Below are 12524 nucleotides of genomic sequence, written 5' to 3' on the forward strand. Positions count from 1 at the left end.
ACTCATTGACCTTAAATTTGAGCCACTCATTGTTAACATGTAGGTATATATTGAATAGACCTCTAACAACAAGATCATCATCATTCAGTGTTGAGGGGAAGGAGAATAATATTTGTTGAAAGACCATGCGGCCCCGTGGCAGCCACTGTGTTAAGAAAGCATTGTACATGCATTACTTCTTTTTTTTTTTTTTGCTGTACGCGGACCTCTCACTGTTGTGGCCTCTCCCGTTGCGGAGCACAGGCTCCGGACGCGCAGGCTCAGCGGCCATGGCTCACGGGCCCAGCCGCTCCGCGGCATGTGGGATCTTCCCAGACCAGGGCACGAATCCGTGTCCCCTGCATCGGCAGGCGGACTCTCAACCACTGTGCCACCAGGGAAGCCCGCATTACTTCATTTTATGCTTCTAGTAATCTTGGGTGAGGGATCCATTTTATAAATGAGGGGGCAGAAGCTGAGACAAGTTTAGTAATTTCCTTCAGCTCATCATTTACATTACTATTATTTTGGTGAAACTGCTGACTACCATTATCTTAAAGTACTAAAGTGTACTTTTAGGATGAAAAATATGACTATTGAGTCTATGACAGTGATTTTATAAAAATAAAGTGAAAACAAAAATCACATAAGGAAATCTTCACATCCAAACATATACTTGGATGTGAAGGCTTATGGGTAGAGAAATGATCGTAAGCTATTAATATTAACGTTTATTTAAGACTCCATGACGGCCACTAAAGTAAAGTAGCTTCGCTTTTACTTTAAAGTAGCAAAAACCATGACTTCTCACCCCTTGGATGTGAAAATTGCCCTAAGCATACATTGTGACTGAGATGTATCATGCTTTTCATGCCATCTTCGTTAATTTTTGGTATACTTTCATAAGAAACAGAGAGGACATAGGTGTACTCTGTATTCCAGTTAGAGTTTACAGGTATTTATGAAAATCTACATTATCATGTATTTAGTACAATTGATAATATGACCTCCTGTTTTTCTACAACAAAGTTCAAAATTTTGCTGACCAAGTATGACTCTTGGTTTGTCAGATCTGTTAGTCAGGTCTCTTTTTATGTGCATATGGAGAAGTCCTTATGTCAGGGCAGCAGTCATTGATTACGTATAGGTATAGATATAAATATAGATATAGACATCTAAAAAGATATGACTGTGTTTTTGTAGCAAATTTATACAAAATTTCATAAGATTTTTAAAAAATTTAACTCATCATTATAAGGATAAGTAGAGATAAGACCTTTGTAGACTAATATCCGTTATAATATTTGTAACTGCTGTTACTATGACTGTGTTTTAGTTTGCAACAGAAAAGCATTTTCAATCCATTTCTGATGAAGAATGAATAAGGCTAGGAATACAACTGCTTTACATGCCATTGTATGTAAACGTAGTATCTCTTCCAAGCAACTCTGAATTAAGACGCAAAGTGATATTTGACTCTGATTTTCCATTTAATTACAGAAAGGATTTGAGTGGGCAACCGTGATGCTAGTATTTCTATCAAACACTTTTTAAGCACTGAGTATTTGCAAAGCCCTAGCCTAAACAAACAGTGTTAACTCTCTTCATATGTGGGTCATAAGATTCTATGAACTTACAGCTTACAAGTTAGCGTTTTATTTTATTATGCTCTTATATGGTCCACTAACTCTCAGTTTTGCAGCTTTGTCCTCAACTTTATAAAGTTCCTCTAGGGCAGAACAGATTTGTATATATTCCTCAGGACCTATCTCAGCACCGGCCAACTGGAATTTGTTCAGTATTTATCTACAGAATTTCTTTCTCTGTAGTACAGTTTATATGTAAAATCCACCCATTGATATGTTCTAATATAAAAGCCTGTCCATACTTAAGTATTTATATATTTTGTTTGTTGGGGTGGGAGGGACAAAACTGTGTTCATTAAGGCAGGCAAAGGGGACAGAGTCCAACTTTGCTAATAATTATTTGGAAAAATATTATGGCTAGGATAATTTGTAGAGTTTTACTATAGATGTGTAATCATGCATAGCTCCATAAAGAATCTAGATATAATGGACTCCTGTTATAATACTACACCAGGGACTGATTATATAAGGGCAGTATTTTGGCACAAAGATGTTCTACTCTCTTATACTGTAAAGGGACATCATTATAAGATTCACAGATGATCCCAGGAGCAGCCTTAGAGAAGGTGCGAGTATATTTAGACATTTCTTTGAGTCTCATGGCTACATGTAAGTCTTATAGTTAGAGAGGTTTTGTTGGCCATAGAAGTTGAATTCCACAATCCATAGGCTGGGTGTTCCTGGGTAAACTAATAGCCTCATCTTCTTTCCATACAGTGTCGGGGAAGAGAAGGCGCTGTCTGCTGTCAATGAGGACATGGGAGTTAAAGCCCTGTGTTCTAGTTTCTTTCTCTCTGCTGGTTGGTGGTGGCCAGAGGATCGGTCTCCTGCTTGTCTGAGAGGTATGTTGTGGTCACGTGGTCCTGCGCCGTCTTCACTGTTTCTTGCTGCCCTGCAATCCTTCTAGTTGCTCAACATGGAACGTTTCTCTGCTTGAATTCAGATGATCGTTCGATTTGGTCTGTTTTTCAATGTTTGTTTGGTTGGGTTTTTTTGCATTTTTAAAAACTAAGAAATATTTATTACATTATTTTCTAAATTGTCCTAATATATTTTGCTGCATAAAAATATTTCTAACATTATATAGCACAGCTTCTTTTCCAGGAAGCTTTAAAGAGTTCATAAGCGCCATGAAATCGTATGTTTAAAAATTTATACGAATGTTCTAATGTTCATTTTTCTGAGGGGGAGGAGAGCTCTGTCTTTCATTTAGTTCTTAATTCCCAAAGGATTAAGAACTATCTTTCTATAAAATTCTGCATCGTTATTTAAAGGAACTCACATCCCTGACTGGTGGTCTTCTGGTCTCAGTTTGAATAGTAGTTTACTACTTTGGGAGGCAGCCTATCCCCTTGTTAAACTGTTTTAACTGTTAAATAGTTCTTCTTTATATATATTAAAAGAATTTTCTACAATGAAAGCTTTTCCACAAAAGAAAGGGCTCTCTCGAACATGGGTGGTATTTGCCACCCATGGAAATTCACTACATGAATGTTCTCCTGGTATATATGCACACTCCTCTCCCCAACTGGCCATCTTTTTCTTTCTGCCCCATCACCCCAAATATCTAATAGCCTTCTCCAGACTCAGATATAGATGGCAGTCATCGTCTTGGAATAGCCGGGTCCCCATTTTCTCCAGTGTTAAATCCTCTGCCTTTAATTCCTCCCCTAGGAGAGGCTCATTAAATAGTGGAGTATTGAATGTTTCTACTTCCTTTTCCAAAAATTACTTGGATGCTTTATATTTTTCTTGTTTGGTTTGTACCTGTTATATTGAAATTGTCATGAAAATCATGATTATCCGATGACTTACCAAGTGACCGGCCATGCTGCATGATAATGCTTGAATTGAGTGAGCCTGGTAGCGAGTAGGCAGAAGGGGAAAATGGCCTTTGATAGTAACTCAGCGGACTCACAGTGCCTCCAGAGTTTCCATTCAGCGTTATCTGGCTCTGAGAAAAGTGCAAAGACATCCTGTTAAAGCACACGGACCCCTGTAAACATCACTCCTTTAGATGACAATAATTGCTTCCATTCACATGACAGTAATCAGCTGTCCAGTATTTATTTACTAACTGATGTCGAGAAGGGCATGGAACTTTTTTTTTCAGTGTCTTCACTATCTTCTTTACTCTGAAAATCACTCTCTTTATATGTCAGAGGGCACAGGAGGTGATTAGGAGAATGGAAGCAGCTGACCAGTGGGCACATTGCTCTGCCAACAGTGATGTCCAAAGATATCAGAGGAGCCAGTATAAAGTAAACGTGGAGGGTGAATCTGCTCTAATGTCGTGACTTAAATCACACTGCTCTGGGTGTAGGATTTTAAAAGAACATTCTTTGACAAGAGGAAAGTGATCGGTTCTCAGACTTAATCAGGGAATCCTGTAGTGAATCAAGGTTTCCAGGGCAAGGTGACTAACATAAGGAGGACAATTGTTTGGATTTATATATGTCATGAAGCAATCTATTCTGGAAGAATCAAATACCTGGTGAAGCATCAGAAGGTGGTGTTAACCCACCGGCTTCTTCCTACTCATGTTTCATTTAGCACGTTATAGGCCTCTTTTTGGTTCCTTAATAATTTATTGTTTTGATTGCTTTATATTTGAGTATTTTCATATCCCCAGTGGTATTTCAAGATTCTTGTTGAAGATGGTTATATATATGCTTTTTAAACATATTTTTCTGTATAACATGCAACCTGGTGCTAATAGGATAGTAGATATTCAATAGATACATATTCTCATTGAATTGAATCAGCTCAGTTAGAGAGGTGGAGCTCACTATTAAGCATGCCTGTCTGTCCACAACATAGCACTGAGCATTGTGGAGATTGTATAATGCATGCAAATAAGATAAAACATTAGTAAGAGCATTTAGTTCAAACACCTTACAGCTGAATACACACAAAACACACATATGAGCATAGATAAAGAACCATAATTTGTGACCTTTATCTGCTTATTTTAAAACAAATTAAACTTCTCTCGTATAGGCCTGAAACATAGGTAGTCAATTAATTGCACATTTCCATGATTTTTCACTTTAAAGCAGATGTTTTCAAATAATGTAGAATTAATCTAGTTTCATTACTTTATAGCCATACCACACCTGTCCTAAAGTCAGTAAGCATATCATTACAATGATTGTGCTTAATGATGAACTACTGCTCTGAGCTGTTACAGAAATCATTGTTAGTAACCCCATCTTGAGGGTCATCTACCCTAGAGCACTGGCCATTCAGAGAAGTGTCACGCACTGATCTACCCAAATGCTTCAGAGTGCTTATATATCTTCGATGAATTATTCGAGACTATTTTTGCCTCCTTGCCCGAATCCAGTTTGGTTGATCTTTGTAAATATAATTTAAATATTATTGTTATAATTAATGTTAAAGGCAGGAGAATTCTCCTTAGTAAAAACTATCATGTTACTATGTAACTAAACTTAGGAAAGTTGCCCTGCCTCCTATTTTGATGGTTTCAATAACATTGGTTATGGGTTAAACAAAATAAAAGCTGCAGATAGATTTAGCCTTTCATCATGTTAAATCAATTAGGATTTTACTAATGAAATAATACTATTAGAATTTTAGAAAATACTTTATTATTATAGTGAAATAATTATTAGGAAAACCATCTCATGGAGAAGGTACGTGCAATTTAAACTGTTACTTGAAACTAAGTTCAGTTACAGTTGGCTCCACAAAGCTATATGTATGCCTCTCAGGCTCCTGAAGAGTCTTAGAAACAGTAAATTAAATAGGCTAGTACATAAATTAATACACTATCACTGCTTTGTATTTTTGAGTAAAGGCATTCCTTAGAGTTTTAAAAGTAAAGAACTATTGAAAGCATAGTAGAACATGGAGAGGCTCATGCCTGTTGCGCTCCAGGTACTAGTGGCAGGGGAGGTATTAGCTGTGGAAAAGGAGGTTCCTTCTGTAGCTAGTCTCTGAATGCAACATTTCAGGGGAAAGTTTTATACCCAGCTGTTGAATTAATACTGAAGCCCATCTAAAGTATTATTAAGTATTTAGTAAAGATACTAAAAAGTATCTTTTGTCTTCTGTAATTGCAACGTCTTGAAAAACATATAGTTTATAATATTTCTCCAGGCATGAAATTCACAGATTTATGACCTTGATGCAACATAAAAATTATGTAGCACAGCTAAAATTTTCTCTATGACAGTGCATATTTAGAACTTCATTATGAAATCAATTTTAGAAAAAAATTCCCTTTGTTTTGCCTAAAGTTATGTGCCTTTCAAATTGAAGCTATTATCTATACTTTATATGCAATAGAAAATCTGCGCCATAAAATTTTGAAACACTTTAGGCATTTATAAATCATTTATTAGGGACTGCTTGCCAAGTTGATATATTTAGATGAAATAAATATGTATGGGAAATATTTATATATTGTTCTAAATGGAAGACAAATTGTTGATATATAAAACAATAAATATTCATAAATTTCTATACTGGAGTGTCTTGGGAAAATAATTCCAACAAAATCATAGGGCTAAGTTTCTGCAATGTAGATTAAGGTTATTTGCATCTTTCACTCCTGTTGGATAGATGGGTTCAAAAGATGTAGCTGTTAATGAGAAGGGAGCAAGAAGAATTAACATCATACAGTGAGTAATCATGTATGTGACAAATAAGGAGATGTGAACTGTTCACACAGGGCACATTCATATGAATCTCTGAAGTAAACTGTTATCTACCAGGATTTAATACTGGATTAAAATTTTAGACTTTCTCTACTAGTCATCATCATACGTATACCTATCTAAATTTCTGAGAAAACTTCTTATTAAGGCAAATCACTGTACAACTCATTAGCTAGAGCAACACAGTGTAAACATAAGTGACTCTAAAATGAATGAAGAGAATATAATTGACCTTTTTAGCCCAAAATAGGTTTATGAGGATGAATGTAATGTATTTCCGTAACAGACTGTACGGGATCGGTTTAGATGGAATCAACATGTATGCAAATAAAAATGCTCGACTGCAAAATCAGATGGCAGACAAGAAATTGGTCCTTTCGGTCTTTGGAGATCTGTTTAAAAAATGATGGAGCATAGGAAAGAAGAATAATTACATGCATGATAGCAGGGATGGTTAAAGTGATGCCATCTGTCATGGCAGACTGCTGACCCAAGGCTGGGCAAGGTGTTTCAGAACAGTCAGTTTGTCAGAGTCAGCTATCTGCAGCTCATGTGGGGTGTCTGAGGAGTACTCCCTGGAGGAGCAGGAGGGGTGCTCGCCCTGGGAGGTCTGTAGTGAGAGAGCCTGTGGCGTTGCTGTGGATAAGGCAGGCAGGAGCAAGAAGAAGGGGTTTGTAAAAACAATGCAAAAACGTCGGGGGTCTTTGCAGGTGTGAAGGCCCCAAATCAGCAGGTGGTAGCAGGGTAAGTGATGCTGGGCTGGAGCCACCATCTGGTGAAAAAGTGGTTGGGTTAAAAGTTACCACAGAAGGAGGGCGTGAAGAAGAGGCTTCTGGTGGGGTTTGTCTGTGTGTTTGTGAAGCATTTACCTCCAGCACATTGGCGGTTAAGTTCTGGTTTCCGAGCTGAGTTTGAGGAAAAAATAATGAGAAGAGATATAAATGATCCAATTAATAAAAACACCTCTTTTTGCAATGTGGCAGAGAAGGCAAAGCATCGGTTTTATTTGCAAGCACTCTAAGGAAATATATTCAGAAGAATTAGGTGCCAACCACACAGTAGAGGAAAAGCATGAAAACATGCAGAAGAGGAATCCAGTAAATGTTTTTTGGAAATAAGACCAGTTTTCACACAGCTTTAGTTTGGGGTGAGGGCTTAAGAGTGTTGGCGTAATGGAATTTTTTTTTTCTCCAAAGTTTTGGTTTTTGCGCTTGTGACAACAAATTAATATCAAGTCATTCATTGGTTGGCAGAATTAGTTTTCCCTTCACCAGATTTCTCCCTACTGCCTCCTTGTTGGACAATGTCCCCCAAATATAAATCAGTTTGCCTCATGTTTTTCTGACTTTCAGATCTAGAGACTGATCAAATTAAAAACAACTAAATGGAGAGGGAATTTTGTTTCCTTTCCACTCATTGAATCTCTATTTTAACTTCACTATAAAATACTAAAGGAATTGAACTTTAAAATATCCTAGCAGTGCAAATAGTGGTACCTTTGTGTGAAAATGAAAAAAAAAACAAAAAAACAGCCACTGATGATGTTAGAGTATACCCTAGCTGGTTAGAACTACTGTCGGCTTAAAATCTTAGGTAAAGGAGAAAGAAACTGAAGGAGAGAGAAAAGGTTTAATACCTCCAAGGCTAAACATGGCGGAGGGGTGGTCTGTAAAAGGAAGAGAGCGGATGCCCCATTAAAGGTGTCATAGCTATCCATTTTCACCTTCATGATAGCTGACCACACAGGGCAAATATGATGATAAGTGAATTCATTCAACATGAGTGAATAAAACTCTGAAGCAAATTTTGTTTCTTACTCCTCACCCCCACCTCCAAAATAAAGGTTTTTTGGGTGTTCAGTATGGGGCCAGTTGTAGCATAGATAGCCAAAGTATTATAGGATATTAATACAAGGATGGGGAATGTATTAAAGAAAACTGTATAAACTTAAAAATCTTGCCTAGTAAAGATTTAAGTGATTCTTGGCCAGCCATCATCTTCCTAACAGTTGATGTCATGCAGGCTGTTGATCTCATAAAAAGTTATAATTAATTTTTGTCCTCAGAATTTTAATTGGAGAGTTTTAAAAAATCCATTATATAAAAAGGTCTCTTGGCCACAGATACCTTAAAAATCTGAGAGCTATTGATCCTTCTCTTAGGAAAAATGCACAAATTCATGTATGCATAAAATTTGCATCAACTTTAGGGGTTCATGGATACTTGAAAGCACATCTTTAATCTAACAGGTTAAGAAACTCCAACCCTGGATAAAAAGACAGATTTTTCTATTCTATTCTTATCTAGTGAGGTTTTGTTGTTGTTGTTTAAAGACACACATTTTAAATGTGATACTTTTATACTCATATGTGGGCATTGCAAACTCAGGTGCTGACCCTGGGCCAGGAATGTATCCAGAACGTGCAAATCAGGCTAGGGGTTAGATAAGAGGGAATGACGGTCCAATCTCTACGTCTGCATCTTTATTGCTGTCCCGATACAGGGAGGGGGAAGGGTAAGCTGGGACGACGTGAGAGAGTGGCATGGACATATATACACTACCAAATGTAAAACAGATAGCTAGTGGGAAGCGGCGGCATAGCACAGGGAGATCAGCTCGGTGCTTTGTGACCACCTAGGGGGGTGGGATAGGGACGGTGGGAGGGAGACCCAAGAGGGAGGGGATATGGGGATATATGTATATGTATAGCTAATTCACTTTGTTATACAGCAGAAACTAACACACCATTGTAAAGCAATTATACTCCAATAAAGATGTTAGAAAATAAAAAAGAGGGAATGATGGAAACTGGCAGAAGGCAAAGGGCATGTTGCCCCAAGCCAGGCAAATTAAAAATTAACTCAGTGGCAACCAAACAAAGAATATCTATAGTTATAAACCCTTAGGCCGTATGTTTTTTGGCTCAGTAAATGTAGAATCTGGAGGTGGAAGGGGAATAGTTGGATGTGGAGCTTGGGGTACAGAGAAAGGGAGCAGAGTCTGGCAGGGCCAGGCTGAGGGTGAGGTGAGCAAGGCACTTATCTTGGGTGCAGAATTTAACGGAGTGACAAAAACTCAGTCATGGAGATAAACACTATTTTAATGCAATCTTATGAAAAAAAAATCGAAGTCAATACAAAAAAAAATCCAAACTGAACAAAATATCAAAAATTTAAATAATGAACAGTGCCATGCCAGGTCATATTGAAGACTGAGGAAAAAGGAAAAATTTGTATCCTGGATTTTTAATGGAAGCAATAATATTATAATAAAATAATAATATTTTCAAAATTTGTTTTTTCCCAATCTCATTTTCAGTTGAGACAATAGCCATGCCTGACAAATTTCCCTTGGCCAACGATGATCTTAAACAATTTTTAACTAATTTAAGATGAAGTTAAAATTGTAATAAATTCTGTTTTGGTCAAAATAAAATATTGAAACTTAAAATAATGTTCAGTTTTGATACACTTACTTCTCAACTTTTCAGTATCTTTTAAACTGCTGAAATGTCCTAGAAAAAAATGACATACATACATAAAAACATACGTATATGGGGGAAATATTTTTCTTTCTGTCTCAGACTCTAATTGGCTTGACATGGCACTGTAGTCTGGGATCTTAACACTTCCCTCTTAAATGTCTTTAGTGGTTGAACTTCTAGGCCTCATTTCTCAAGAAACGTATGAAATATGTCTTAAATATCAAGTGAAAGGATGTGACAGGTTTTGTTCTCTACTTTTCAATAGAGCTGATAGTAATTTACTTGAAAAGAATATCTAGGAGAGAGTTATACAAAAATCAATCTTTATATTAAGAAATTATTTGTATCTTATTAGGTGTCATAATGGTATTTTCATTATTTTTTTCTCTTCATCCATTAGATAGAGGTACTAAAATTTCTACAAACCTAAGGATACCATACCTTATATTGGATTTAAACTACTACCAGGCTAATTGAGGTTGACAGTTGAAAACAAGTGACAAAATAATGAAAATTGCTGAAGCCTTGTGATGGGCTACTTAAAATGGGTTTTATTTTATAATTATCCATATCACTGTTAAGATTTACAATTTCCATGGTAACTTTAAAAGAAACAATTTAAGACTTTCTCTGAAAAAACAAGTTCGCTTTTACATACCACCCCATCTCCTTCTGTGATAATCACCCCCCTCTCTCACAGCCCTCCTGAGGGAAAGAGGAGGAAGCCCCTGGCTGCCATGTTTGTACCAGGCAAGCCCATTTTATTGTTTAGGAGGGGGAATAACTGAACTAAACTGGGCCAACGAGGCACTGCCTCTTTCCAGGGAATTTGAATTAAATGATACTGAATGCCCCAGTCAGGTAATCGTGTACCCCACAGTCCCAGATGCAAGTTCACACATAATCAGAGCCAGAGAATGTCATGGAAATCCACAGGCAACTTGGAGAGCTGAGAGGGCAGAAGCTAAGAGAATGTGGCTGACTTGCAGGGAGGCGAGACAGGAACTGGGTGGCCTCTAAGATGGACAAAGAGAGTAGCTAACTGGTCATTCCCCAGGCCCCCTAAGACCTGGCTTTACTGCCTGCATTTCATGATACAAAACTGCCCGGTAGCCTCAGAATAAAAACCCTTTTTCCCAGAGGTCTTAGCCTATAGTCCCTACCCACAACCTGGGTGACAAGTGATCTAAGATGGTCACACAGATTTGGGCACATTGATGGAGTGTGTTGTCTGGATCAGGGGAGTGAATATTTCCACTGTGCTACTCAGATCAGGAATATGATTTTGACTCCAAGAAGGTGTCACATCTTAAGAACATTGCCAGAACATGGGGTTCAAGTCTCAGATTATATCAGCAACTAAAGGCACTTGAACCTTCTGGTTGAGCTGTGGGTCTAGAGTCAGACAGACGTGACAAGTTGTCTACCTTCCCTTGGCCTCAGTTTCCTCATGTGTAAAAATGCAGACATTAATAAAACCCAACTCCTAAAGCCTGTGAAAATTAAATGAGAAAATGTATGTAAAGTGCTAGTTCAGCATTTTGTGTGTTGTAATAGCTGTCAATAAATGAGAGCCATTTTTAAAAAATTAAAATGCTTGGAAGGCATAGGAATTCTTTGCCCAAAGCAAAGAGCAGGGTAGAGAGAAGAGTAATGTGAAAAGGGAGACAACTTCATCTCTTTTGCTTCCTGTTGATGAAGTACAGAAGTTAAGGAAGGCAGAGTGCCTCAATAAGAGAAATACTTTCTAATACTTAGATCTGAGAATTGCCCAAGCCTTGACTAGCTGTTCCTACACTAACTGAGCTCTCCATACCTACGTGTATTCAAGAAGAGGCAGGCTGCTCTTCTATTTGGAGGTGTCATAGAGGGGCTCCTAGGTGATTTCTAAATTCATACTGGAATCCCAAATATTCTCTACTGTTCAATCATTTAAACACACACACACACACACACACACGTACGTCAGGTGGAGGATTTGCCATAGACCTGATCAATTGATCTCATAACAAACCCATAAAAAAGAAGTCCTGAGATATTGGCTGGCCATCCTAATAGAACACGTGAGTGATCAGAGCTGGTGCTGCTGGGACTGGTCCAGAAGGCACACTCTGTATTCTACACCCTTTCTATCATCCCACACTGCTGACATTTATCATGATTCGGCCTTCCTTAAAACTTCTACATCTTGATCCCATGGAGCAAAAGAGATGAGTTTTCTCCTTTGTCTACATGACACTGAGACAAAGTCCCCTCTGAGTTCCCAGCATATGTGCAGGAGGAGTGTGAAAGTGAGGCTTTGGCAAATGCTTGATGACATTATTTCGTAGTAGAAGGGCCAAGTTTATCCTCCTGAAGCAAAGGGCACAACACTAACAAATGCCAGAGAAAATGTCTGGGGTGTAGACTTTGCTGTCTTTCGAAGCTTCTGGTTTAGGCATTCACTTATCTGACACTGAGAACAATGTGACATTTTTAGCAACAGGATGTCTGTTCACACAGTGACAGAGGGTAACATACCTCATTTTGTGTTCTCTCTCTATATAAATTTGTAGGAGGTAAATTAAAACATATGCAGCTTATAAAACAATATGTTGTATTATCAGATACAGAGAGAATTAAAATTCCTAATGGTAGGCTGCAGTTTTCTTCTTACACTAATGGTCAGACTTTAATGAAAACAGCAAAAGTATGTAAATGAAACTTCCAGAACACTAATGTTTCCTTTTCATC

General features: G+C 37.7%; 1 protein-coding gene across 6 annotated transcripts in view; it reads right to left on the reverse strand.

Moving 5' to 3' along the window:
• The window catches only part of SORBS2 (sorbin and SH3 domain containing 2), a 172464-nt gene that overhangs the window by 67123 nt on the left and 92817 nt on the right, over positions 1–12524 (reverse strand). For all 6 annotated transcript variants that reach the window (XM_073798705.1, XM_073798710.1, XM_073798711.1 and 3 more), the window contains one exon: positions 3441–3579. In XM_073798705.1, the coding sequence (XP_073654806.1) occupies positions 3441–3579 (139 nt within the window). The remainder of the gene's footprint in view (positions 1–3440; positions 3580–12524) is intronic.

This window comes from Tursiops truncatus, chromosome 21, assembly GCF_011762595.2.
Source record: "Tursiops truncatus isolate mTurTru1 chromosome 21, mTurTru1.mat.Y, whole genome shotgun sequence".
NCBI classification, from domain to species: Eukaryota; Metazoa; Chordata; class Mammalia; order Artiodactyla; family Delphinidae; genus Tursiops; species Tursiops truncatus.